Here is a 27942-nt window from a genome sequence, read left to right on the forward strand (position 1 = left end):
ATTTTTTTGGTGACCATCTTTAGGAGCTGACCCTGAGAAAGAAAGGTCTCGAATGTCTCGTGTCCATCCTGAAATGTATGGTGGAGTGGAGTAAAGACCAATACGTCAACCCCAACTCTCAGACGAGCCTCGGTGAGACACAAATGCAGCATGAATGTCATTTATCAACATCAGTCTGGCAGCTGTCAAACCTGAACTGAATACAAGATAAGAAGGAAACCACCTTTCTCTTCATTCAAATTCTGCACACTGATCAAAAACTTCGTCTTTAGACTCATCGCCGTTAATTCATGTCTTCCAGCTCAGGTCATAACAAGAGAGACTAGTTACACGCAGATTAACTGTTGAAATGGTGGTCACATCACTGTTAATTAACGATATAATATGTATAAGTTCTTCTTTAACACGTCTAAAAACGATTAGACCCATGTTAAATACTTTGTTGAAACCCAGAGACATCCTAGCTTTTACTCAAGTTAGCAAGATGTTTCATTTTGCTCATTTATTTGCGTGATATCTGCTTTTCCCCCTGGCTTTGCATGTCTCTGTTATAACTATCGGCGCAAATGACGTATTATGAAGGAAAAACACACTGTTAGCCAGTTAGGCTGTTTCCTTCCACTGCTTGTATTGGTCACTCGTGATGGAATACGATTATTCATTACCGTTTGCTACATAATGTGAATATAACTTTAATACATAACCTCATCTGTGAACTAGATTTGCGCCTGAGGTATGTTTTCATTGGAAGTGGTGGTGAAGACAGCAACTCCCATGATCCCATGGTGCTTCATGGGGTTTTGGAATGAGGGACCCCTTGTGGACGAATTACATATTGTGTGTTTAAACTCCAAGAGGAAGTTTTACTGTCAACAAGTGATTCAGATGTCTCATCCAGGAATAGTTTGTGTTTTTTTTTTTTTTTACATAAGCAGATTGTTGTTTTTCCTCGATATCAGGAGAAAGTAACTCTTTTTTTTTTTTAAAGATGAAACTGTCTAGGGCATTACTAGTGACTAGTCTTTCTTCTGGTCAGCCCATGTGTGGCAGCCATTCATCATTGAGGTTCATTGAGGTCGGTGATTAAGCTCACATCCATCAGCCTGGCTGTAGTCAGTTGTAGGACTGACAGTGTTGGTATTCATTAGGGAAGCGGCCGCTCCGAGGGCGAAAGTGAGAGTTCATTAGCTCAGCTCCAGCCAGAACGAGACAGTGAGAAAAAGCCCGAAAATGAGAGTGCAGGCGGTTCTTAATCCAGAAGGTTTTAGTCTAAAACAGAGCAATACCTTAGGCTGAACCATCCTGAATCACCCCCTCTACAGCACATCCTGTGTGTTGAGCCTGGCCCCCAGGTATTCTGTGCACCAGAGAATGTCTGTTGTTTGCTAAAGGAGCAGCTCAAAGTAGAAAGTGCAACTTTTTTCCAAGAGGGCCTGGAAACCACATGCTCGCCTCAGCCCGAGCCATCAGGGCAGGGCAGAGGGAGTTGCATCACTCGCAGGTACATTATCTTGTCAAACTATGACAAGTCGTTAGTCATCCAGCTAAAAGCTCATAGGTCAGAATTTGAATTTTGAATGGTAAATTTGTCCTGTTGGCATCTCATACAATTATGATTTCTCATTGCGCAACACTGAATTTGTGTCATGCTTAATAGGATTACAGAACAATATTCATCTCTGTTCCTTCAATTGTCCTTTGTGTCATTTTTTTCTCCCTTTTTATTGATGACTTCAAAGCAAGAGCAGGTAATAGTCAAATAGTCCGAGTGTTTATTACAACGTGTTGCTGTGGTGGGAATTCTCCAAATTAAATCCTGTTGTGTCTGTAGATTTAAACAGTTTTGTATTAGTCTTCTGATATATAATTTGTGATGTTACTAGGGGCTACTCACTTAGATCCCATAGATTATAACCAAAGCCACGTTTGGATTAATTTGAACTAATGGGAAGGCACCTGTTGTGTACTAAAGGTCTTTGCCGCACATTAAAAATAATCGAATTAATATCTAGGAATAGACTTTGAAGTAACCAGGATAATTTCGCAGCTTGTTCTTGGGGACCTCTCAGGATTCTCAGGATTGCATGGACTCAATGTTTTTCTTTTTCCTTTTTCAAGAAGTGGGAGAACCCATAAATTTCCTGGATGAGGGATTAAATAAACGCATACGAAAATATACAGACTTGGTGCGCAAAGACCTTTTAATGGGTGAAAATATTGGTTTGTTATTATTATGAGGATGTTATTTAGGATTTCAGTTCATTCTCCCTCTCCACCTCCCTCTGTATTCCTCCACCTTTTGTCATCTCTACTGTGTACGCCTGAGAATGGGTGACACCCTGCCAGCTCACATTACTGTGGCCGTGTCCTGAATGTTTTAAAGAGTTTCCAATGTGTAATCAGACGCCTGGCCTTAGTGCAGAGTTACTGGGTGGACATATTTTAGCTGCAGTGAATCCTCAAGTTCGTCTCTGCAGGCTTACTAACATCTCAGGCCTCTAAGTTCTGTGTTTCCTCTTTGACACCCTGAAGCTTTTTAGATAAGCCACCTTTTATAACATCCTCCTTCCTTGCACCTGCTCTGTGTGCATGTGTGAATAAGTGCATGTGAGCTAAACCAGTGTTGCATACTCTCCCTGCCAACAACAATCATTAAGAAAAGACCCCCAGGGTCATTTTGAGCCGTGCTGCAGTTTCCCCTTTCAATTACTCCCACAGCTCATTTTTTATGCCTCAAGGCTGTTTGTCCCAACAAAAGAGTTTCAATTTAAAAACTCATAGCAATGTGTTGGTTTCAGGGGGTTTGCTTCTAAGAGGAACAGTAGAAATACTTTGTTTATTTTGACTTATTCCTTCTCAATGTTTTTTTTTTACACCTCAGGCCAAGAGAAACCAGCAGAGCAGGAGAGCACAGAGACCAAAGCTCCTGAGACCATAAACCGCTATGGAAGTATCAACTCTCTGGACTCCACAGCCTCATCTGGCATTGGCAGCTATAGCACCCAAATGTCAGGCACTGACAACCCCGAGCAGTTTGAGGTCCTCAAACAGCAAAAGGAGATCATCGAGCAGGGCATTGATCTGTAAGTTTCACCACACACATGCACACACACACATACACGCACTTACATTTTAGTTTTTGTTTTGTTGATACTATTGAATTGAATTGGTAACTTCTGTCGTCTTGATTCTACTCAGGTTCAACAAGAAACCAAAGAGAGGAATCCAGTACCTTCAAGAGCAAGGCATGCTGGGTACAACCCCAGAGGACCTGGCTCAGTTCCTGCACCAGGAAGAGAGGCTTGACTCGGTAACAAGTCTTCATCTGTTTTTGTTTGGTTTCCCTGCTAAAGTGCTCAAAACTCCAAATTAATATCTGGATCTATTGAATTTAAATGTGGTTTCATAAAGTTCCCTGGCAGAGATATGAATGCACTCTACTGAGAGTTATTTGAGTTTGCTGCTTCATTTACCTCATTATTCACATCAACACGATCGTCAGCATCATCTTTGTGCCGCCTTTGTTATTGTTATTATCACAGCTCTCAAAAATATGCCTGTGACAAATTGCGGTAAATTGTTGTCTCTCAAAGGACTAGATAAAAACTTTTATTGGGTTTGTGTGAGTCGTGATGAAGGAAGTTATCATAGCAGCAAACAAAGCGGAAGTACCAAGTCAACACACCCTACCTTGTGCATCAGCCAACCAAACCACACGGAAGTTGCAGAGTTATCTAATGTCTGTTCCTCAACATTAAACTGACACTCTGACCTAGAGTCCTATATATATATATATATATATATATATATATATATATATATATATATATATATATATATATATTTCCTATATGCAGCGTAACTGCAGTTTGAGATCATTCTAATGATAAGCACACTCCGTCTTGATTGTAGAGCCTAGAGGATGTCTGTGCACCGCGGTAATCAGCATTAAAGAGTGTTCATAAATTCTGGCCCTGAGCTACAGTGGCACCACTGTGCTACATATATTTATCTCATCTACATTCACTGAATGTTCTTGCTGTTAGAACAGTGGTTCTTACAGGCTGCTAGTGGAAATAAATAATATGGACAGACAAATAAGTTGCTGTTCTGCCGTGTTGAAATAGATTTTCTCCCTGTTTTTCCCTCTTATGGCGAGAGAAATGTCAGGTGCAGGGTTTTAGACTCATGTATGCAATATTTCAGGATGAAAAAAAATACGTCTGACCTCTTCTCTTTTTCTCTCTTAGACGCAAGTGGGAGAGTTCCTAGGGGATAATGACCGTTTCAATAAAGAGGTGATGTACGCCTACGTGGATCAAATGGACTTCCTGGGCAAAGACTTTGTTTCCGCTCTGAGGATGTTCTTGGAGGGCTTTCGGCTCCCCGGAGAGGCCCAGAAGATCGACCGGCTCATGGAGAAGTTCGCAGCAAGATATCTGGAGTGCAATCAGGGGTGTGTTGTGGTTGGAAGATCCTGACAATAGAAATAGTTGACTTCGATTTTGTCTGGCCCACATTCTGTACAACATGCTGTTAAATGAATCTGCCTTCTCTCTTTCCCTACCTCCTTCTGCCGTCAATTTTCTAGACAAACCCTCTTTGCCAGTGCTGACACGGCATATGTCCTCGCCTACTCGATCATTATGTTGACGACAGACCTTCACAGCCCGCAGGTAAGCACTCCACCTCAGCGAGACGGCAGCCTTCGGGAATGCGTCTCGACAGCAGTCATTTCCTCAGATATTTCAGTATAAATCACAGGGTTTTGCATGAGCAGCTTTTGACCCACATCTCTGCTGTTGTTGTCTGCAAAGGTGAAGAATAAAATGACAAAGGAGCAATACATCAAGATGAACCGCGGCATCAACGACAGCAAAGACCTGCCCGAGGAAAATCTCTCGGCCATCTATGACGAGATTGCAGGGAAAAAGATCGCCATGAAGGAGACGAAAGAGATCACGATGAAATCCAACAAGCACAGTGAGTCTCACTGACATGAGATGTCTCATAAACGTAATAAACACTGAGACAAAGATTCCAGATATTATCCAGAGCCATTTACCTGATACCATTGTTGCTATAATGGCTTTGGATTACACTTTCAGTCACCATAGATACATCAGATGTAAACTGATTAGATTATCTACAGACGCTCGTGAATAATTGTCAGATAAGATCACACGGAAATTATGGGTTGGCCATAATTTCCGTGTTTCGTGTCTGCTGGGAGTTGCGTACGGTCACATGCACATGCCCAAGGTTCCATTCATACTAAAATGATGGTCTGCAGCGGCACGTGGATCATTCTAGATGGTAGGTATATTGTACCTGGAGCACGTTGAGGTGTACAGTCAGCACGGCCACAAATCTTTGGCTCCAAATCTTGTGTACCCTCGCAGACGTGGGTGGATGGATGACAACATTAACGTCATGAGAAACTATAGCAGCCCATAGCAGACTGGCGGGTACAGAAACCATGAATTCGCCTTAAGAATCATCAGGTGGAAATTAACCACAGTCACCCATTCACTAGAACTCAACTTTCACAGCTATTTTTAAACGGTGTGAAAATTGACACATTTTCACATGTTTCACATTTTGCATTTTTACGTTTTGTCTCTCGACAGTTTAGCTTCTCTCTGACACTTGTTAGATGAAAAGCTGCCAAGTTATCTGTGCTGAGCTGGTTTGTTTTTGCTGTAAAAAGCAAACGTGTGACCCTCTGCTGTTGATTGTCACCCAGGTGTGGCAAGTGAGAAGCAGAGGCGTCTGCTGTACAACGTGGAGATGGAGCAGATGGCCAAGACGGCAAAGGCGCTGATGGAAGCCGTCAGCCATGTCCAGGCTCCCTTCACCAGCGCCACACATCTGGAGCACGTCAGGCCCATGTTCAAGGTAACACAAGCAGACGCACGCAGATGCAGTGTAAGGCACCTACACTGTTCCACACACACATGCGGCAGCTCATCAACCCCTCTATTGTTCCTCAGCTGGCATGGACACCCTTCCTGGCTGCTTTCAGCGTGGGTCTTCAGGACTGTGACGACACCGAGGTGGCCTCTCTGTGTCTTGAAGGCATCCGCTGGGCCATCAGGATAGCGAGCATCTTCTCCATACAGGTACTGCTGTCAGAACTGGAGGATTAATGTGCTCTTCTTCAGCCTGCAGCATTTCTGACACACTGCTTTGTCTGTAACAGTTGGAGAGGGACGCGTACGTCCAGGCGCTGGCCAGGTTCACCCTGCTCACTGCCAGCTCCGGCATCTCAGAAATGAAGCAGAAGAACATCGACACCATCAAGACCCTCATCACTGTGGCCCACACTGATGGCAACTATCTGGGCAACTCCTGGCACGAGGTTTAAAATATTTTTTGCCTCAACTGTCTTTCATGCACTTTCCTTACAAAACTCTCTTCTATATAACCTCAACCTATCTATCTCCTTCAAATCTGTTTTCTTGATTCATGCAATGAACCACAACAGGACAAAATTTCCAAAGGGATGAATGTGTATGTTTTTGACAATCAAGCGCAACAGGAAACAAACACACACAGCCTCTTATGGGTTATCATTTTAAGAAGATGTCTAAAAGCAGTAACATTGTATTAAACATAAAATAATGTCAAAGTTAAATTTACACAGTATTTATTATATTCGGCTCTCCAAACAACCACAACAAGTTTTCAATTGCGGTTAAATACAAATTTTTGCTGAACCTACCAATAAAAATCCTAATCCCTCACTCTTGTAAATACTCCACTGTCTAAATACGTCTCCTCTCAGATCATGAAGTGCATCAGTCAGTTGGAGCTGGCTCAGCTGATCGGTACGGGGGTGAAGGCACGCTACATCTCAGGGACGGTGCGGGGCAAAGAGGGCTTTCTTTCAAGCACCAAGGAGCAGAGCAACGATGAGTACCTGGGTCTAGGTCAGACATGTTCTATTCTTTTATTGGGAGCAGTACTTGTAGTAAATTAGGTCAAAATAATACATGTTTTTCTCTGTTTAAATCCTCTTTCCTTTGCTTTGCAGTCGGAGGGACAGTGGACCGTAAGCAGATTGCCAGCATTCAGGAATCCATTGGCGAGACCAGCTCTCAGAGTGTGGTGGTCGCAGTCGACAGGTACTGTAGTCACCCTGAAAATCCAGAAACCTGGGCTCAGTTTGTTTGGTTGAACTCCCAAATGTCTTTTTTTTTTTCTTCATATAATTGCTTTCAGTGCATTGAATGGGGTATAATGAACTAAAATCCTTATAAAAAATGATGACATTTAATGAAAAGTAGCACAAACTGCACATTCAAATCCAGTTAAACATTAACTGGTTGCGCAGGTAGTATATCGTAAACAGAGATTTTTCATTTTGCATCCGTCATTGTTTCAAATCTCACGTGTCTCCTAAATAATCACTAATTTTTTCCTCCTCTTTAGGGTATTCACAGGTTCTACCAGACTGGACGGCAACGCAATAGGTGAGTGTAGCTGAACTACCTTCACACTGCATTATACTTTCCCCTCCAGGTACATTCTTGCTATTTTTGATCACAGTGACTCACCTTCCCTGAATAAATCACCTTCCCTGCACTCATTGCCAACATCTTGTATCTGTTTGTCAGTTGATTTTGTGCGCTGGCTGTGTGCTGTGTCCATGGATGAGCTGGCCTCGCCCACACACCCACGTATGTTCAGCCTGCAAAAAATAGTGGAGATCTCCTACTACAACATGGGCCGCATCCGGCTGCAGTGGTCCAGGATCTGGGAGGTCATCGGGGACCATTTCAACAAGGTGGGTGAGGGTTTGGTCACTCACTTCAGGGTGGTTGACGTGAGACACAAGCACATTTTTTTAAAGGTTCAGTGTGGAGGATTTAGTTGCACTCTAGCAGTGAGGCTGCAAATTGTAAAACCAAATGAATACCCCTGCCTTTCCAAGCATAAAGGAGAATTTACAGTAGCACAGAAGAAAATAAAAAAAACAGAGAGCAGAGGAAAAATCCAGTTTGATGAGCACACAGATGCAGTGTGAGCATGAGGAGAAGAGCTGAGGCTGGAGTGCAAGAAATCAAAGCACAGGCATATTTGAGTACAAGCGCCGGGTTTTGAGTGAGAGCATCACAAAATGTGGAAGTTAAATCAATACATCCTGTTCACAAACTGAAAGACCACACTCTTGAATAAAGATAGGAACGAAAAGAACAGTGGCCTTGTGTCTGGTTTGTCTGTTTTGGGTTACTATAGAAACATGAGGGTGCAACGTGACTCAATATAAAGTGTTCTTTATAAGATAACACAAACAACGATTCTTAGTTTAATAATTATAACTATAGTTTTCCTTTTTGTTACATTTTTAGTATAGACAGAAAAGCTTTTTGGCATTTTGGTCTTAAAGGACACATACTTCACAGACGCTCAGTTTCTCACTGAGTAGCTGTGAACTGGGTTTGGCATGTGTGAACTCAAATCCTCAGTTATCCATCATATTTGAAAGTGGAGTTAATATTTTGTACCTACTTCAGTGCACTTTGATGCTTGTTATTCAGTTATACATCATACTGAAAGAACAGTTTGTTCTTGGGAAGCTGCACTTGTAAATAAAAATCAGTGTGCTGTGTCTGAAATATGTTTTATCTCTGTGCAGGTCGGCTGTAATTCCAACGAAGACGTGGCGATCTTCGCCGTTGACTCTCTCAGGCAACTGTCCATGAAGTTTTTGGAGAAGGGGGAACTGGCTAATTTCAGATTCCAGAAAGACTTCCTGAGGCCTTTCGAGCACATCATGAAAAAGAACAGGTAAAAATAAAACAGTGCATATATTTGTGAGTAGGTGCTTGTTGTGATTCCAATGTCAGGGTTGTGCACAGACATTTTCTGTATTGTGTATGTGAGTGGCCACTATTTCTGGACTGTGGACACATACACACACACACACACACACACACAGGATCAAGTCGCACTCCCCTCCTCCCCTCAGCCCATCTCTGCCTTCACTGTTATTCATTCTCTCTCTGTGTGTTGTTCTTGTTGCAGTGAGTAAGCGTATTGTTTGGTCGTTCACTCAGAGAAAAGCAGCACGCCAACATTTTGCCCGTCCCCTCTCAGTCTGTTTGCGTTACCCTCCCAGTGAATTCGCGACGAAGCCTCTTTTTCCTTTTTTTTCTCCTTGTTTATTGCAAATCCATCTTGAATGAAATTTTCACAGCTATCGCGTATAAATGAGTTTGATTTAAGCGTTGTAATTATCGGCATGAAGCACATCTGAAGGCAAGCTGTTTTACTGCACCGCACTTTTCATTGATGTGAAAGAGTAGCGGTGCAAATATAAATCCACCCACACGCTGAACAGACTGAGGGCTTCACCAGAGAGGAGATGGCAGACGGCCATGTAAACCCTTCAGCACAGTGTGTCCATTAGACTCACTCATGCTGCCCTCCTCTGTGGTGTGTGTGTGTGTGTGTGTGTGTTGTTGTACAGCTAGTTTTGTGAGGACCAGTTTGAGTCTACAACCAACAGAGTGAGGACATTTTGGGAAAGTGAGGACCTCACTTTGTGACCCCCCTTTAATTGACTGTTTGGGGGTCAAGACTTGGTTTTAGGGTTAGGCTTAGAATTAGGTTTGGGTTAGGCATTTAGTTTGGATGGTTAGGGTAAGGGGCTAGGGAATGTATTATGCCAATGAGTGTCCTCACTAAGATAGCTGCGTGTGTGCGTGTGTGTAATGGTAAGTGGAGGCAGAGCTTCTCTCTCATTCATAACTAGTGAGCAGTTAGGAATGCTCTTCACTATGGCAACAGTTGATTTAAAACCCTGTCGTGCCAGTGCTGGAATAATGATTCTGCTTGAAAATGGAATTGTGGAGCTTTTAAAGCCAATTGACATCAATGAAGAGATGAATTTCCTGCTTTGTAATTGATTGACTCTTATGTTTCTTACTATCTTACTCACTTTTTTCCTCCCCTCTGTGATTGCTTCTTTCTTGACCTCGTCCACCCAATCCCTGTCCTCCTCCCAACTCACTCTCTCCAGGTCTCCCACCATCAGAGACATGGTGGTGCGCTGTATAGCCCAGATGGTTAACTCCCAGGCGGCAAACATCCGCTCAGGATGGAAGAACATCTTCTCCGTCTTTCACCTGGCCGCCTCGGACCAGGATGAGAGCATTGTGGAGCTGGCCTTCCAGACCACGGGCCACATCGTCAGTAAGTCCCAACACACACACACACACACAGACAGAACGACATTACAAGTTCAATTACAACCTTCCTTATTTCATTTTCTAAACCGATTGCATCGTTGTATTTGATCTGACATCCCCTTTCTCCTCTCTTTATTCCGCTATCACCTCCCTCTACTCTGTCTCCCAGCGAATGTATTTGAAAAGCACTTTGCGGCCACCATCGACTCCTTCCAGGACGCCGTTAAGTGTCTGTCGGAGTTTGCCTGTAACGCCTCCTTCCCAGACACCAGCATGGAAGCCATCCGCCTCATTCGACACTGCGCCAAATACGTCTCAGAGAGGCCGCAGGTCAATATCTCGCAAGTCAATTTCTGACTTTATAGGTGGCGTGTGATGAATAAACAAAACTGTATTGACTCAGCTGCAGATAGATAGAAGATGAATAATATTGGTTTATATTGGTTCCTGAAGCAGGAAGATGATGGTAACAAGAATGCAGCTGAAGCCCTGAGACAGTGTGAGCGTGTGTGTTTCAGGCACATCAGGGGCACGTACAGTATTTATGGAAATGTCTGTTTGTGTAGCAGGGTTAACTTTCCCCTTGTTTCTCTCCCAGGCCTTTAAAGACTACACCAGTGATGACATGAATGTAGCGCCTGAGGACCGTGTGTGGGTGCGGGGATGGTTCCCAATTCTCTTCGAGCTCTCCTGCATCATCAACAGGTGTAAGCTGGACGTCAGGACCAGGTAGGCGCTGTTCACCTTTTTAGCCAGTTCTTCAAGGTTTTGTTTTTTTTAAATTCATGCACGATAAAAGGCATGAAACTGGATCGTTTAACTTCTGTGAATTTAGATTAATGCAAAGGCAGCAGTAAAAATCAATCTATTGAGTTCTGGAGTCTCAATAATTACTGTTTGCAAATCAAAGCTCGATGGCTATAGCTTTGAAAACAGCAAATTCATCTATAACATCAAGGAAAGGGCAAATCTATGTACGTGTGCTTTTCCCAGGGGGCTAACCGTGATGTTTGAAGTGATGAAGACCTACGGGCACACCTTTGAAAAGCACTGGTGGCAGGACCTGTTCAGAATCGTCTTCAGGATCTTCGACAACATGAAGCTGCCTGAGCAACAGACGGAGGTAAACGACAAGTCTGGCATCTGCAACAGCTGTTTCATATCCCGTGGTTTTAACAGCTGTCACCCCCCACCCCCGTGGGAATTCATGCAAACACATGGAACTAAAATATCACAATATCTCATCTTTATTCCTCCAGTATATTGTAGTTTTTCTCTGCATTTCACTGTGTTGCCCCCTCAGAAAGCCGAGTGGATGACCACCACCTGCAACCATGCCCTTTATGCCATCTGTGATGTCTTCACCCAATATTTTGAGTCCCTCAATGATGTCCTGCTGGATGATATTCTGGCTCAGCTCTACTGGTGTGTGCAGCAAGGTGAGGACTCTATTTTGCTATTGTTATTCCTGTTATTTTTAATTTCATACAAGTAGATAATCTTTAGATAGCCTGGATGTTGGGCCTGTTAATGCTCAGATTGTTTAGGAGCTTAAAGAAGCAACAGACATTAGAACAGACCAAAAAAAGACGTATAAGCGAATGTCCAGTTGCCATTTTTACTGTTTTGTGGTTGTTTATTATAAACAAAAAGAGGCACAAATCTTATCAGACTTTATGCATCGATACACGTCACCATTTTTGTCTCTCCTCTTTTTTAATTAACACTTCCCTTCTCCCTTCTCCTCACCCTCCTCCTCCTCATCATCTCTGCGTCTGTAGATAATGAGCAGCTTGCCCGGTCAGGCACCAACTGTCTGGAGAATGTGGTCATCCTGAACGGAGAGAAGTTTTCCCCCGAGACCTGGGACAAGACATGTAACTGCATGCTGGACATCTTCAAGACCACCATCCCTCACGCGTAAGCTGCCGCACTGAAAACACAACTGCCTCTCGTTCAAAGACAAGGAAAAAAGACGAGCCATACATGCTCATTGCTAAATGTTCTATTCTAGTTGATTTACCCAAAAAAATAAAAAGGAGTTAATTGTTTAACTCAGCAGTAAATCTAATTAAAATATTGGCATTAGCTGCTAAATTAACGTTGCAATGGTAATAACACAAGAATGAAATGGACAATTTTACTGTCTGTATCATTTTCCTCAAACAACTTGCAATGAATTCCTTATTTAATTTGATTCTTCGAAATACAAACCAAACGGATATTTCTCTCAAGGAAAAATTGATCATCAACCGTGAATTAAACTAAATTAAGACCTTGTTTGATGAATAACGTAGCTCAGGTAATTTTCTCGCGTGAAAGTCGTTTGTTATTCTGTACAATGATGAATATGATTAATTGAATAAATACGTCTCCTGTTTTTCAGGCTGTTAACATGGAGACCTGAGGGAGAACACTTGACAACCCAGAGTCCGTCTGACAAACAGTTGGTGAGGAAACCCACAAGTTTCTTTGTTAGTTTTTTATGTCATTCTGGTATTTGCATGTTGTTTGCTGAACATATTTTTCCTTGTGATATTTGTTGAATTTTATTTGCATATCTTTTGCATATAAATATTTGTTTCTACTCTCTCAAGGTTTTCATATTTTTTATACATCACATAACTCTAAGTAATGTGCGTTAAAACTCTTTCCACTCTGCTCCCAGGACTCTGTTTCCCAGAAGTCAGTGGACATCCAGTCCCGCTCTGATGACCAGCATTCCATAAGCAGCGCCGATAGGGTTGCCACGGAGAACCGGCGGCAGAGTCAGTTCAGCACAGGCATGTGTGAGGACGGCTCCAGGAGCAGGACCCCAACAAGTAAGCCCTCTGCTTTACTTTGAGGCTTCCGTCATTCTGCCTGCATTTGTTAGCACCACAGTTGTCTTTTCCAAAGTCCTTGTGAATTGTATGAACGTTTAGGACTAACATCTCCTGCTTTTCTCTGTGTTCTGATGGACGTTTTTGTTGTTATGATCCACAGAGGTCCAGGAGCAGCTGCTGTTCGCTGCTTTGCTGATAAAGTGTGTCGTGCAGCTGGAGCTCATCCAGACCATTGATAACATCGTGTTTTTTCCTGCCACCAGTAAGAAGGAAGATGCAAAGAACTTTGCTGCTGCTCAGGTACAAACAGCTGCGGCCCAGCCAGGGGTGTTGTTTTAAACCTTGTTAGATCATGATGCTTTATGATGTGGGTTTAAAAGACTAATAACCTCTCATTTGTGTGTCTTGTCGAAGCGGGACGCTGTGTGTGCACCAGACATCCCTGTGGAGACCCAGGACCAGGGCATGTATCTGTACCTGACGTCTGAGCAGCTCTTCAAGCTGCTCGACTGCCTGCTGGAGTCCCACCACTTCGCCAAAGCTTTCAACTCCAACAACGAGCAGAGGACTTTACTGTGGAAAGCAGGTACAGCAGCAAACCAGCGTCTGGAGCTATGTCGCTTTGCTTTGCTTTCATTCAGAAAACGGTTCATGCTGAAGATAATAGCAGTGGTTTACTTCAGGCTGTTGGGGGTTCTGTGTTGCTTCTTGTAGCAGTTTAGAGATGACTTAAAAAATACTAATTAAAATAACTAACTATATAACTTTTATAAATATATAATTTTACCTTCATGTCTGCAGGCTTCAAAGGAAAGTCGAAGCCCAACCTGTTGAAGCAGGAGACCAGCAGCCTGGCTTGTGGCCTCCGCATCCTGTTTCGTATGTACACAGATGAGAGCCGCCAAGACGCCTGGGCCGAGGTCCAGAGACGACTTCTCAAGTAAGAAACCAAACATGTGATCTGTGCGTATCCCACAATATCATCAGAGAACGACACCACTCAGCCTCCTCCACTGATGCTACACATTGGGATATTGCTCCGACACTCATTACTGCAGTTAACCTCCAGTTCTCTTTCACCTGTACCCCGAGCTGCCCACAGAAAATGCCTGCACTGCACAGATAAGCATTTCTCTGTGACCACCACTTTAGCAAGCAGGGAGTAGACTCCCGAAGCAGGTGGATCCATGATCGTCGTAATGGGTTCCTGTTGCGGCTCGTCCTCATATCACTAATGACCCTGTCAGCATTTCTTTACAGTCTCTCGTAATTTTTATGTTCAACCGGAGTAACACATGCTGCGAGGCAGCTGGAACAATAGATCAATTTATATGCTTCGAGGTGTGACCTCACTTCGACAGATTCCAAAAAGTAATTGGTGCATTTGTTGTTGGGACTTTGCAATGGACACATTATGAAATCATCAATCTTCCATTTTTTTAATTATTTTAACTTTCAGCGTGTTGAAGAAAAGTGTGTGTGTGTGTGTGTGTGTGTGTGTGTGTGTGTGTGTGTGTGTGTGTGTGTGTGTGTGTGTGTGTGTGTGTGTGTGTGTGTGTGTGTGTGTGTGTGTGTGTGTGTGTGTGTGTGTGTGTGTTTCCCCACACGTTCACCATCACTAGCTCCAATGTGGAAATAGAGAAATCACACTTCTCCTGGCGTGAACATCAACAGCCGCTTCAGAGGAAATGAAAAGACACCGGCCCGAAGAGAAAGGGAGGGTTGTTTTTGATTTAACTGTCTACAGTCAGTGGCGAAGGCGCAGCATCGGCCATTCTCAGACACGGACGCCATTCGCTGTATAGATCCAAAGGAATCAGCGCATGGATCTTGGAATGTTCTTCCATCGCTGCGTCTTTATTCAGCGCCGCACAAACAGCTGTCAGCCCATTTCTCTGCCTGCCTCTCCCTGATATTGACGACGATGTCAAGATAAAGCGGAATCAACGCCTGCCTCTCCTACTCGCATTTATTATTGGAGGAGGCGGGAGGAGGAGGAGGAGGAGGCAGGAGGCAGGGCGGTGTCTGCATGTGACAGTAGCTCAGAAATCCTAATTCACTGAGACGCTGTTATGTGTCATCATACTTCATTTAGCCGCTACTGAGCCAAAACAATCTTCATCATCCCTGTACAATGTTTCATGTGATAAGCAAGACGCAGATGCTGTCTTATGACTCCACATTACAGAACAACGCAAATCTGAGAGGCGGCTTTAAGTCTTTCTCTAGTAACCTGCATTCTCTCTCAGCCTAATGTGATTTCTCTTCCTCTCTTTGTGTTTCTCTGTGTGCGTTGTAGCGTGTGCAGCGAGGCTGTAGCGTACTTCCTGGCCCTGACCTCAGAGAGCCACAGAGAGGCCTGGACCAATCTGCTGCTGCTCTTCCTCACCAAGGTGCTAAAGATCAGCGACGAAAGGGTGAGGAGCCGAAAAACGGAAAATACGCTCGATGAAACCTCTGCACACTCCAGATAATTCACAACTAGGTCTGATATCCAAAAATACCAGATGAGGTAGAGGTGTGAGCCACAGTGGTATTTCAGAACAGATAGTATAACAAGAATAAACATAAAGGCTGTACTTGATATTCTCGTTTTCAACTTGTATATAATATACTGTTATACAAATCAGAAAGACATTTTAGTAATAATGTTACAAAGACAATGAAGGTGGAATTTCTATGTAGATGAAACGATGCAGCTCAGCTAAAGTAAAACTTATTTGGGTGAAAATATCACATTGAAACTGATTTGATATTTTCAGATTTATATTCATAAAATCAATTGACTACAAAAATGAACAAGGGGAAGTTCTCCCAATTTGCACAGCAAAGAATGTTATATTTTCATTTTAGATTGATGCTGTCCAACTGCCAGCGAGTACCAATAAGATTTAAGTACTTAAATAAAAGTGTGACTTGTATTCTATGTAGCACGAATACTACGTTTTTATGCCTCTGTCTTTCTCTTTCTTCCTCTTTCACCTTTTAGTTCAAGGCTCATGCGTCCAGGTACTACCCTTTGCTCTGTGAGATCATGCAGTTCGACCTGATCCCCGAGCTGCGCACGGTTCTTAGAAAGTTCTACTTGCGGATCGGCCTCGTGTTCAACATCGCACAGCTGCCCGAGCCCGAACCAGAGCCTCAGCCGTCGCATGTTGAGCAGGAAGCGGACCTGGAGGAGGCAGAGGAGGCTGGGGAGGAGGCCCAGTGACGCTGCACCACTAACAGCCTGGAAGACAGAGCTGCACCGAGGCCTCCGCCTCGCGGGGCCGCGCCGTGGCTCTGTCACCTCAGCGGCCTCCGCAGGGTTTCTGTCGGACTCTTGGCCTGAATAGCCCGATTATCAGTCGGCTATCTGCTACCACCCACCCGCACCCTTAACCCTGTGACCACAAATACACAAACACACCTATACAAACACACACTCAGCCCAGATGGAGTTCTATATATCCCAATAAAAACAGTAATGTCTTGTACAAGGTGTAGCGATGCCTCCACTGGATAAAACTACTGATAAACAACTGACAGTCATTCATATCTCTGATCTGCTCAGAAGGAATATATTTCAAAAACATGTGCTTCTTACTGTATATTTAAAACGTAAAGAACGAATGGTTTCAAACTACATGCAAACAGACATATTCAGTAACTCTGAAATGTGGCGTTTGTCACACATTGATAGTAAGGACCTTTCTGTCAGCGCCGCAGAAGGCTAACATTAGTATTGAAAGCCTCTCGGATGAAACTAGTTGTACAGATCAGCCGCTATGTAATATAATCTTATAACACTAGATTTCATCTATTTTTGTTTATTTCTTTCTTCTCCTCCTATGGATTTGCTGCACTTGATCTCTTTTTTGAATGCACTGGAGATTTTACTTTGTGATAATTTATTTTGACTGTACCATCTTGTGCAGATTGTCCTACACAGTACAATTAGTATTTTGAGCAAGACCACAGAAAGTGAAGGGTTAAATTATTCCATTTTATATGTCGTTAGGTTTGTCACAGAGTGAGATGATAACTGGGCTTCTGAAACTGGAGGACGAGAGAGCGACCTGATGCTAGCTGCTTTTACGTCACCTGTCTGTTTTCATGTTTGAGTTTAGTTTTCACTCCTGTGTACAAAATCAAAAGTTAATAATATATTTCATGTTTTCTTTTCCTTTGGTTTGCGGGATGGTAAAATGTATAGAGAAGATGAGAAACGTTAGCTGTGCTTTAAGTATGAATGGGGATGCGTTCCTGCTCATGGATGTAGAAAACAAAATGTATATGATACAGCAATGTAAAGTTTTCTATGTTGCAAAAAAGATTATGTACAACTTTCTGTACGATACATCATCTGGCATCCTAATCAGGTTCTAGGTCAATAAAGTTTTTGAACTTGGTTGATTTGAAAAGCTGAATCACTGACTTCTTAGTGACATTCAACCACTAGCTGGTTTTTTTTTTCTGCACTAAAAATCAGCACGGACAAAACTCGAATAAGGACTTTGTTTTATTAGAAAATAGTCTCTGTAACATATATTAGCTAAACATAACTCAAATTACAGCATATTTCTTACCCACAGACTCTGTTATCTCTTAAGCTTTTTATTGTCCACCACTTGTACATACAGAGACGTGAGGTCAGCAAACTTTAGGTGCTGTTTTCCCTCCTTGGACACGAGCTACGTGACGCGGTGTGTGAGCCCCGGTGGTGGAGTATCCAGCCTCTTTCTACAGGCTGAGCCTTTCATAGTAGCCGAGGTGCCGGGCCGCAGCCAGGGCTCCGTGGCGATGCTCTCCACGGAGACACGCCTCTCCGGGGCAGAACGCAGAGACCAGAAGTCCCCCTCGTCAACGGACAGCCTCTCTGGAGAAGACGGCAGCAATCAGACAGGGCGATTCCAATCAAAACGTACATGTGACATACATATTTTTTGTTTGTGGGGTTTATCAGTTTCACAGTTAAAGTTGAGTGTTAGAATAAGACTGAAGTGTTGTTGTGAACACCAGCGTTTGAGTCTCGTCTCCTCATGCTGCTCTGGCTGTGCCCTCTGACCTTAACCTCACCGTTCTGACTGGTCGGCAACTTCGGAGACTCAGCATCTGGCTCAACATCTGGCTCAATGTCTCGCTCCCTCTGATTCACGAAAATCTGTCAAAGGAGTAAAAATTTGAAAACTACAGGGACTAAACTAATCCAGTACTTCAAATCATCATCAGCAACATACATCTTGTGTCCTCCGTTGGGGCGTCCTCTCTTGGTGCTCTGCTGACGGCTGAGGGGATCCCCGCTGATGAGCCTGCTGTCCACAAATGTCCCCGCCGTAACCATCTGAAAGGGCCCAACAGCAGTCATCGTTACACACAAACCTGTTTCGCAGCTGGACAGAGATTAGGGACATTAAAGTTCAGGTTTGATGTGTGAATTCCAAAAAGATGAAAATGAGCCTGTCCACCAAAACGTTTTGCTAAAAGGCGGTGAAATAAAAAACAAAAGTCCCTTCCTGCATCAGGCTTTTAAAAAAAAAAAAACGCCTATACTGCCATCATTTCCACTGCATGGCTCTGTGCTATCGCCGTCCAGCAGCTGCCGTGGGCCCCTTGCACCCAGTGCTGGCAACAGATGCAACACAGAGACACAAGCTGGCAAGTAGACAGAGAGGTAAATCAGCCTGGCACCCAGACAGCCCTAGTGTGGCGTTGTGAGGGAAAACACCTGGAGCCTTTGAAGAGGAACCCCCCCCCCCCATTTTTCTTGCTTAGAAGAGGTCGGACAGTCTGTGTTTGGCCAGAATTACCTGAAAGAGTTGACTCAGATGGAAGCAAGGAGTCATTGAGGATGAAGGGCGTAGGTTTGTTCGTCTGAGAGAAGATGCAACAAAAGAAGACACCAGTCAAACATCTCCACTGAAGAACAAGCCCCGACTCATCAAGCCTGTCAGAATAAACGTGCATCGCGGCTGTATGATGTCATGATCACTCACATGATGATAACAGTTCAGATACACGTTCCAGAGGTCTGTAGAGAAACACAGAGCAGTCAGTGTAAGAGCACAACAGTCGGAGGAAAGTTGTGTGTGTGTGTGTGTGTGTGTGTGTTCGCTCGCTCGCTGACCACGGTCACCGTGTTCTCGTATCCTCATGAGGCTGATTTTGCGTCTGTACTCTTGGAGAAGGGCCTGCTGCTGGACGTCCAGAGTCTGTACATCAGCGGCGGTGGCGGGGAACATCCGGAGGACCTCCGCACGAGATGATGAGTCTGACAAATGAAAAGGAGGTTGAGACGGTTTTTGAGATATTGTCCAGACATTGTTTCTGGCAGGGAAATATATAATAAAAATAAACTAGTCACGTACTCATAACAATAACCATGGCAATTTGTTCCGAATGTTTATGTTGTAAACTTTTGTGAAGTCCACAATTTGTACTTTTTGATTTTCTAAATATATTCAATGATGAAGCTATAGAGCAAAGGAAATAATGTCAGATTGGGATAAACGGAATTATGGTCAGTTAATAACTTTTACAGAGTTATAGAGGAAAGACGAGGCTACATTATGATAAAACTGAAATGTCGTACTGCTGTTTAGTATAAGTATAATAAGTTTATTGTATGGCCTCTTCTTGCAGTACCATCTACTTTGCACCTCTGGCTCCTTAAGAAGTACTAACATCTGCTTTCAGACGGTCACTGCTCATTATATTGGACACATTTCAGGCAGATCACACATAAAACTGACTCAGGGTCTGTGACCTAAGTGTGATCTGATTATTAAGTAAAACTGTTGCACCCTAAAATGAATCCTGTGTGTCATCAATGAAGCGAGTCGGTCATTACCCCTGTATTTGAGCTTGTTGAACTCACAGATGTTTTTTGTGTTAACTGGAGCAGTGACTGAGTCAGTTCTCGACGTTGGCGGCTGCTCGACGTCCCTGTGCGCAGCAGCAGCAGCTCCTCTGGGTCGTCTGCTGCTCCTGAACAAAGGAGGAGAGCACAACTTTTAACAGAACCACTGCCTCTGATGACCTGCAAGTGTCTTTCTGAAAATGTGGTAACAGTACATTGTCCTGGATGTTTTCTACAAGGTTCCTTTTCTGTATATACATTATTTTGTAACAGTTCTGTATGCGAAAAGCTCACTTGGGATTTTGATTAGTTTTTTTCTGTTTCTTTTACTGACTCATTCTGACTCCCTACTGGATCCTGCACTGCAGCTGACCCTGCTGATCTTGCAAGGTGAAGACAGACGGAGGAAATAAATGTTCCTGTCAGGGATCGTACTGTTATGTTACTGCAGCAATGAGTCGCTGAAACAAATCTTTCTGTGGATTAGAAGATTTGACCCGGGTCACTTTCATTAGCTCGGAGCACAAGGAGGCCCCTTCAAATATCAAAATTGTGAAATTGCCATTTCACAAGACAGAATTAGTATAGTGTCTTCACCTCAGTGCATCTGGTGAAATTTGGATCTTAAGGGGTAGAGAACATCTAATAGCTTTTATATATTGTTCATGTCTCTGCTGAAAAAAAGTGAAGAAATCCCATTTATCCTGGACATGTTATCGCAAAATTACCAATGGTGCTCAGGGGTGTCTGACTGCGTTACCTGATGGAGGGAGTGTGGCTCCTCTCCTGTCGATCAGTTTGGTTCATCTGAGCCTCCAGTTGCATTTGCTCTTTCCTCAGGTGCCTGCGAAGGACTGACAGCTCTCTGATCACTTCATCTTTAGGGTCTAAACCAAGCAGAGGGGGAGTGAGTAGGGACATTGATGGACTCGATTTTTAGGCGTTTGGGTAAGGACAGTCTTACCTCGTGGTGGGGGCATTTTCACAGGGACTGAGTGTGGTGCCGACACAGTGCGCTCCTGTTGTGGAAATCATGGACATTTTTTTTTATCCTTACAGATTTACACCTTAACAGCCTTGAATATTTACTGCACTTATTGACTGAGTGACTCCTGGAGGAGAGTTGGCTCACATCAGAGGAAGGTCTGGATGCCACAATGTTTGTCTTCCTCTGCAGGGTTGGGATGGGAGGAGACTTCTCTCGCTGCTGAAGTTATGAGCAGAATCACATTTGACAAAGTCATTCAATATAAATATACATTACCAATATCTCTTCGGACATACAGTACCTTGTAACTCAAAGGTGGGGTTTTCGCCTCTCTGTCCCTGGTGCTCCGAGGCACCTTTTCCACCGTCTCTTGTTCCTGCTTCACCTTCTTTTCCTCCTCCTGACAATGTGTGTCAGGTTCATTGGAACTACTCTTTACCTGCAGAAAGTACAAGGAAGTGCTACTCAGTAATAATCAATCTGGAAGCCACCAACTCACTGCAAAGAAAGGAGGAATGACGAGGTGCCCTTTAGCAAACTGATGAACCCCTCACCTTCTCTTTGTGCCTTCTATGCTCCTCATCATATTTCTGCTGGAGGCGAGCACATTCCTCCACTATCCTCCTCATATCTTTCTCCTCCTCCATCCTCTTTCTTTCTGTCTCCTTCTCCTTCTTTCTCTTGTTTTCCTCCATCTGTCAGATTTGGTTTAAGTTAGTTACAATTCTCTGACTCCTTCAAAGTGCTCAGGAGCATTAAAGTGGTTGTAGACAGTAACAGGTATTCGTTCATATTTCATGTGTTGTTTAATCAGCCTTGTCACTTGTATCCAGGTACCTCCACAGATTGAAGACTGTGGCCTGGGACCTACCTGCTGTTTCAGGTCTACTTTGTATGATTCCTGCGCGTTGAGTCGCTGTGGAGCCCTGACTTCGTCTCCAGGAGTGTCTCCATTCCTCTTTAAGAGGTTTTGCTCACGATTCTTGAGCACAGGATTCTTGTTCAACTCCATATTGATCCTGTGCATTTGATCCAAGTCGCCTGAGTGCATGGAAACGGTTATAAGTAACTAAAACATGCTGTATCCATCGTCAAAGTATCTCAGGTTTAAGAGACTTCATTAGGAAGTGAACTTACTAATAAGATTGCCCTTTTGGTCTTTAATCGGAGCGCCTCCCCCGCTTCGTCCCCAGGGGTTGTACACCACCATCTCGGCTTCTGTCTCGGCTTCATATCGCAACTTCTCTTCTTTTTCTCTTCTTTTACGCTCCTCACTTTCTTTGATCTGAAAGTGTCAGACGTTTATACACTGTCACACACCACATCTAAACTCTGTCTCTTTTGCCACAACTCCACCGTGATCTACTTTCTGATTGTCAAAACATTGAGATCTGCCCCTAGAATGAGTAAATGTCCTGGATTCCTGTTACAGCAATCGCTCAAGTTTCCAAAACTTGGGTCCTGTTTATGGGGATCAGATAATATCTCATGTCGTACCTGCTGCTTGAGGGCCTCCTGGTGACTCACTTCACTCTCTCTCCTTTTCTTGGACTTGTCTTCAGGAAGCTCTCCAATGTGACTCATGATGGACACTGACTCAGTGCGGCGACCAGGTAACAGAGGAGGCTGGAGAGTCCCAGGCTGCTGCACCCATCCATGCTGAGAATCTAGTGAAGGAAATACAAAAACATTGTACAAGATACTGAAAACAAAGTTATCATCAGCTATCTGCTGCCACCATCTGCTAGCTTCTCTTTCCAACAGTAAAAAACCTGGATGAAGTCAGGTCCATCTGGTTCTGCTGAACTCGTATCCAACAAACCTTACATCCCCCCCTCAGTAATAAAATCAGTTCTGCTGTAAAATGAGATTGATGAACTGATTGTCAAGTCCTCTTAGCCATTGATAGGGTGATAAAGTGGCACCATAATGAATGGTGATTCTCTACAGAGAAGCCTGGCAGTTTATTGAAGGCAATGTGAATTAGTCCCATCGAAGTTGACAGTGTCAGAAGTCAGTTTATTGACTGACTGTACTCCCAACTAGTATCACTAAAAATACTGCATTGCAGACTTGCATTGTTGAAACTTGCAGGAAAGGCAGCTAATCCCTCACAGGGAAGTCTGTTTTTGTCAATATGATTTTGCTGCATTTTGTTACCACTGCATTGCTACACTATGACACGTGACGGTTTAGAAGTTTACTTTAAACCACCGTGAAAATCAAATACTGTCTGTCTGCTGTACAAGAAAATGTATTCTTGAGAAATGGTCAGCAGTGATGAAAAGTAAATATTACACTCAGCAAAAGACAAAACAGCTCAAACATTTCTTATAATTAACATTTTTTTGTTAAAAAATGTAAAACTATACTTTGATGATGAGGAAGATTCGGTTCCAGTGGATTTCTTGAACCATAATAATAATACGCTGCATCATATGGAGTCCTGTAAATATCATTTACGGTGGGAGGAATTGGAGGAGGAACACCAGCAACCCTAATGACAAACAAAAACAAAAGCTCAGAAACTACAATGAATTAAAAGCAAAATTGTTCATTTTTCATGTATGAGAACACTGAGCAGCGGTGAACTACCTTGGAATGGTCACCTCTCCTAGCATGTTGGAAAAGCCCCTGTGGTAGTCATCATTAAAATAACCCAGTGAGGGGACACCTTGTGCTGGCTCTGTGTTTCCTGGCAGCCGACCGAGAGCTGTGCTGGGGTCCACCTGGAACTTTCCCGGGGGCCCTCTCTGTGGATTTGGTTCCATCTCCTCGGCCTCCAGATCTACCCCAAGCGTGTAGGGAACATCTCGTCTCGAGCTGACGTGTCGCCGATTGACAGCTCCAAACTGCTTGATTCGCTCAGGCTGAGGAGGTGATGCATCGAGCAGGAGAGATCCATAAAAAGAGAGAGAGACAAGAATATTGAGAAAAGATGAAGTGTTGCTCAAGGTGGCATTGTGCCCTCACATCAATCATAACCATCATCCACGATTGTTGTGAGAAGTGTTGACTGAGCTGTAGAGACACTTCTCCAACACAAGTGTGAAAGATACAGCAATATATGCTGGACTGTGATGATTCTATTACAACAAAATGGTATGTTATGTTATTTTATGTTGTTATGTTGTCATACTATGTCATGTTACAATATGCTATGTTATCGGAATCAGGTCTATTGCCAAGAAGGTTTACACATACAAGGAATTTGCTGTGGTGTGTTTATGCAAGTATAAATATATAAAATATAGGGAATATAAAAATTTGTGTTGTGTTGTGTTGTGTTACGTTATCTCATGTTATGTTATGTTACCTTCTTTTCAGGGTCTGTGGCTCCAGTGGCTCCAACCCTGAGCTGAAGTTTCTTCTCCCTGAGGACAAAGACGAGTACAAATCTCTCTCCTGTCTGTCTTGTTGACTCCTGATGTACCAGATGAAATAACTCCTTTTAATAACAATTTGTTGATTTAGTGAATAAAGACTTACCTAAACTTGTTCCTCTTCTTCTCAGCAATTTGTTTCAGAAGCTCCTGCTTATACTGTTCTTTCCTCCTCTGAGAGGCCCCCTTCTCTTCTGGTGCACCTGCACGAAAACAGAGTCACAAACAAACAGATTTTAAGCGACTAATTCCATCTGTAATCCCACGAGTCAATGCATGTCCATACGCATCATGAATAAGACTGTTATTTACCAATAAGTAATCCAGTAGCAAACTCAGCTTTATCCTTGTTGGTGACAGGACCATATCTTGCAGCCCTCCTCATACTGTCTTGCATGTGCAGGCTATTGAACACAGACAGAACAAGACACGGCACAAGACACCCATGTATGGCGTATAAAAGTAACAGCACAGCAATCGATTTACATCTTAGCCACACCCAGCCACCATTTTACATCAACACTGCCTCAGTTTCCCTGCAGAGCTCCCTGTCCTCTAACCCACAGACGTTGTCAAATCAATCCAGCTCCTCTGTTCGAACCAAGGTGAGTAATTGTTTGTCTGGAGCTGGGCCTCGCGTTAACTATGTACCGACAGTAGCTCAAGTTAATGGCATGAACCGGAAACAATGAGATAGCATGTGAGAGAAGAGCAACAACTAAGTATGGCAGTAATGATCAATACCTGCCTGGTGTTGCATTTACCCTTTATTGGCTCATTCAATCAGTGCTTTATTGATTGAGAGAAGGTATGTGACCTTCCATGAGGATGTTAGTGGCTCTGCATGTGAATACTGTTGCTGTCTAGGATCATTCTTTATGAACGTGGTATGAATCTCACTTACTCTGAGTTCCAAAGCAAATCGTTGTTGTTCTGATCATGAACAGTAGGGGCCTCCATCTCCTGTTTGTCCTGACGAGCTCTGCCACAGAAACAGACGGGTGAGACTTTATTACCGAGCCCATTATTCTTTAGTAGCAGAGAATACCAGTTAAAAGCTAAAAACCTGTTTGCTCTGCATTCTCTCCTCTCTTCTTCGCCCTCAGACTCTGGAGGGTTTCTGTCCTTTCTCCTCCTGTGTCTAAAATCCAGCTCCTCTCTGTCTGTGAGTGACTCCTCCTCAGAGTCACAGGGCTCTACTGGTCTGTAGAGTAGCCCGTGCGCTTGCCGACGTTGGCTTCGATTCCAAGTCCCTCTGCTTTTTCCATTATTCCCTGCCTCAGTCCACATGGCAGCGTCTCTCTTGGAAGCAGGGACCCTCCGGATTGGAGGGGGCCTGTTTGTGTGGTTGTTGGAGGTGGGCAGGGGAGAAGCTGGAGAAGAAGTGTGTGCAGCATCTGAAGATTGCACCTGTCCAGGCTGAAAGTCAAAAATGTAGACATTACATTAACTTTATATCAGGGTGAAATACATTTTTTTACAGAACATAACAAAAATCTGTTTCTACAAACAATAAGGAATTCAATGTGTTTTTAATTGATTATTCAGATTACCTTAAAGGTAATAGGAGAAGTTCCCCTCTTAAACCTTCTGCTTTGAGCCTTTTCCTTGAGGAAGAGGTTGTATTCTTTCTTCCTATCCTCTCTCAGCTTTTCCTGTGAAAGAAACAAATTCAGCTCTCTGAAGATGATCTCATTCAGACAGTGCAAGAGCTACATATTTCCAAGGCTGTGTTTGAATCTGACAAATGAATAATGAGTCATCCTGTCCTTTTCCCCAACTTTGATTCAATGCTCTGTTGATGTCTAAATAATGAATCTAAAAGATGTATAAAATAGCGAGAACATTTGTAAATAAACTTAATATATTGGACAAAATCACCTTTTGAAAATATGTGAACATCCTGTGTGTTTTACACACCACAATCTGTCAGGTAATAGACCACATACACCCTCAATATTCGTACACAATCATGAACACATACATTAGCAGATACTTCCAAATTGAGGGGTTTCAATTCTTATCAAGTTAAAAAGAAACGCTGTCAATTAGAGCCTATACTATGCTGACTATAATGATGGATTATGGTTCAGACTGAGAAATTTCAAATATTCTAAATACTAAATACAGCACTTTGGCATTTCCTTAAACTATGACATTTCTTTAACCCAGGTGGGACTTACACCCACAAGCCCCAGCTCCGGAGGCTGATACCTTGTCCTTTATTTTTTTATTTTTATAAGCCTGGAGCCACATGTCAACAAAAGCAGTTGCCATGGAATGCTGTGTACTATGGGGTTATCACACACAGACTCTCACCTGAGCTGTTTTCTTCTCAATAATAGGTAGGGAGAAAACTTGTGGTTGTGGACGAGGTTCACTGGTTTTCCCATCCTTTTGCTAGAGGAGGAATAACAAAGGACGGGGTGGTAAATCAGCAAAGAGAAAAAAATGTAAACACGCTTTACCAATCATTTATCTTTTCAGACCTTGGCAATGTAAAGTTGGTATTCCTGCTGACGCTCCTGGTTGAGTTTCTGTTTCTTCCTTTCATAGTCTGTTCCCAGCAGCAAACTTAAGCCCCACACTGGAAAAACACAGAATATACCGTATAATACACAGATTGTATAATGTTCACCAAAGGCTAGAAGGCATCCTCTTCACTTTCACATGATGGTACAGTACAATACCTCTGTCTGGATAAGAGTCTACTCCTTGTACTGCTGATGCTGGAGGCATATTCACTGTGTTGTTTATATCACCAGCTCTTGACTGAGGAGAACATTCACATATCAAATCAAATAAAACACTAACAAGCACATTAACAGTTACAAGGGGATTGATAAAGCACAGACATTTTACACACCTCTATTTGCATGTCTGCATGCAACAGAACGAGCTACTGATATGTAAAGGCCTTTGATGCCGCACTGCTTTGAGGCAGCTGCCTTTGTTGCCAAACAGTTATCCGTGCCGCCACACTGTCTGAGAGCAACCAAAGCTGTTTGTTATTTATTCAATGAGATATACACTGGTTTATTAAAGTTTATTAGATAGATCTATAAGCATGATCTTGGTGTCCATGGATATGTATTGTCAGTATCAGTATCTTTCATTCATATCTTTCGACTCATTGTTAGAGAGAGAGCATCATTCCGTTGCTAGGGGCAACCATGACACAAACGCTCCTCCTGGGAGAAGCTAACTATAACCTAGCTAAAACAAAGCACATATACCTGATGACACTGCCACCTTATATCTGTTTACAGTCACACAGCACCGCAGACTAATTTAGTGACGCTTCTCGGCGTGTTTCCCCGAGAAGTGAAGTTAACAAACGAAGTAAATAATCAAGTACCGATTCGTCGTCGTCGTCGCCATTTGAAGAATTTACCTTCCTTGTTGACGATTAGCGGAAACCTCCGTGTTAACCTGTCCTGCTCGGTTACCACGGAGACCGTAGTCGGGAGGTACAGGTGAGATGCCTGTCTTCCTCCCGGGCTGAAGCCGCTTCTTGCTCCAGGTTTAACACCCGTCGCCCTTTCAGCAGTTGAACAATGATGGAGGACACTTCACCTTGCCTGGAGAAGCTGCTGTGTTTATTTTTCCAACACACACTGTACATCTATTCACTTCTTCCTTTACTCAAGTCATGCACTCGCTTCACCACTCCCTCTCCCACACACACACACACACACACACACACACACAC

General features: G+C 43.3%; 2 protein-coding genes across 5 annotated transcripts in view; one reads left to right on the forward strand and one right to left on the reverse strand.

Moving 5' to 3' along the window:
- The window catches only part of arfgef1 (ADP-ribosylation factor guanine nucleotide-exchange factor 1 (brefeldin A-inhibited)), a 49361-nt gene extending 31950 nt beyond the window's left edge, over nucleotides 1-17411 (forward strand). For both annotated transcript variants that reach the window (XM_035142248.2, XM_035142249.2), the window contains 27 exons: nucleotides 24-132; nucleotides 2882-3083; nucleotides 3199-3310; nucleotides 4251-4456; nucleotides 4592-4676; nucleotides 4818-4983; nucleotides 5747-5898; nucleotides 5994-6122; nucleotides 6203-6361; nucleotides 6788-6932; nucleotides 7037-7127; nucleotides 7435-7475; nucleotides 7620-7789; nucleotides 8642-8793; nucleotides 10028-10200; nucleotides 10366-10526; nucleotides 10795-10925; nucleotides 11190-11319; nucleotides 11500-11635; nucleotides 11978-12116; nucleotides 12583-12646; nucleotides 12865-13018; nucleotides 13182-13321; nucleotides 13436-13607; nucleotides 13823-13961; nucleotides 15321-15438; nucleotides 16011-17411. In XM_035142248.2, coding sequence (XP_034998139.1) covers nucleotides 24-132; nucleotides 2882-3083; nucleotides 3199-3310; nucleotides 4251-4456; nucleotides 4592-4676; nucleotides 4818-4983; nucleotides 5747-5898; nucleotides 5994-6122; nucleotides 6203-6361; nucleotides 6788-6932; nucleotides 7037-7127; nucleotides 7435-7475; nucleotides 7620-7789; nucleotides 8642-8793; nucleotides 10028-10200; nucleotides 10366-10526; nucleotides 10795-10925; nucleotides 11190-11319; nucleotides 11500-11635; nucleotides 11978-12116; nucleotides 12583-12646; nucleotides 12865-13018; nucleotides 13182-13321; nucleotides 13436-13607; nucleotides 13823-13961; nucleotides 15321-15438; nucleotides 16011-16232 — 3798 coding nt within the window. In that variant the 3' untranslated portion in view covers nucleotides 16233-17411. The remainder of the gene's footprint in view (nucleotides 1-23; nucleotides 133-2881; nucleotides 3084-3198; nucleotides 3311-4250; nucleotides 4457-4591; nucleotides 4677-4817; nucleotides 4984-5746; nucleotides 5899-5993; nucleotides 6123-6202; nucleotides 6362-6787; nucleotides 6933-7036; nucleotides 7128-7434; nucleotides 7476-7619; nucleotides 7790-8641; nucleotides 8794-10027; nucleotides 10201-10365; nucleotides 10527-10794; nucleotides 10926-11189; nucleotides 11320-11499; nucleotides 11636-11977; nucleotides 12117-12582; nucleotides 12647-12864; nucleotides 13019-13181; nucleotides 13322-13435; nucleotides 13608-13822; nucleotides 13962-15320; nucleotides 15439-16010) is intronic.
- A 93-nt stretch (nucleotides 17412-17504) lies between these two features.
- Nucleotides 17505-27903, reverse strand: LOC118098440 (centrosome and spindle pole-associated protein 1). 3 transcript variants are annotated; one of them, XM_047344620.1, is made up of 27 exons: nucleotides 27625-27903; nucleotides 26921-27002; nucleotides 26720-26817; nucleotides 26550-26630; nucleotides 25784-25885; nucleotides 25297-25649; nucleotides 25135-25212; nucleotides 24543-24634; nucleotides 24337-24433; nucleotides 24164-24221; nucleotides 23443-23717; nucleotides 23220-23344; nucleotides 22345-22514; nucleotides 21985-22132; nucleotides 21719-21888; nucleotides 21402-21542; nucleotides 21149-21286; nucleotides 20992-21063; nucleotides 20824-20878; nucleotides 20620-20746; nucleotides 19878-19987; nucleotides 19128-19271; nucleotides 18997-19031; nucleotides 18811-18874; nucleotides 18241-18344; nucleotides 18080-18164; nucleotides 17505-17879 (listed from the first exon to the last, which is right to left on the reverse strand). In XM_047344620.1, the coding sequence occupies exons 2-27, from the start codon at nucleotides 26967-26969 to the stop codon at nucleotides 17695-17697; spliced, it is 3156 nt and encodes a 1051-aa protein (XP_047200576.1). In that variant the 5' UTR covers nucleotides 26970-27002; nucleotides 27625-27903; the 3' UTR covers nucleotides 17505-17694. The 3 variants fall into 3 exon arrangements, with proteins under 3 accessions (XP_047200576.1, XP_047200577.1, XP_047200575.1); XM_047344621.1 differs by having other exon boundaries at nucleotides 19137-19271; nucleotides 20992-21066; XM_047344619.1 differs by having other exon boundaries at nucleotides 20992-21066.
- Between the last annotated feature and the right edge of the window lie 39 nt (nucleotides 27904-27942).

Source organism: Hippoglossus stenolepis, chromosome 19 (assembly GCF_022539355.2).
Source record: "Hippoglossus stenolepis isolate QCI-W04-F060 chromosome 19, HSTE1.2, whole genome shotgun sequence".
Classification (NCBI taxonomy): Eukaryota; Metazoa; Chordata; class Actinopteri; order Pleuronectiformes; family Pleuronectidae; genus Hippoglossus; species Hippoglossus stenolepis.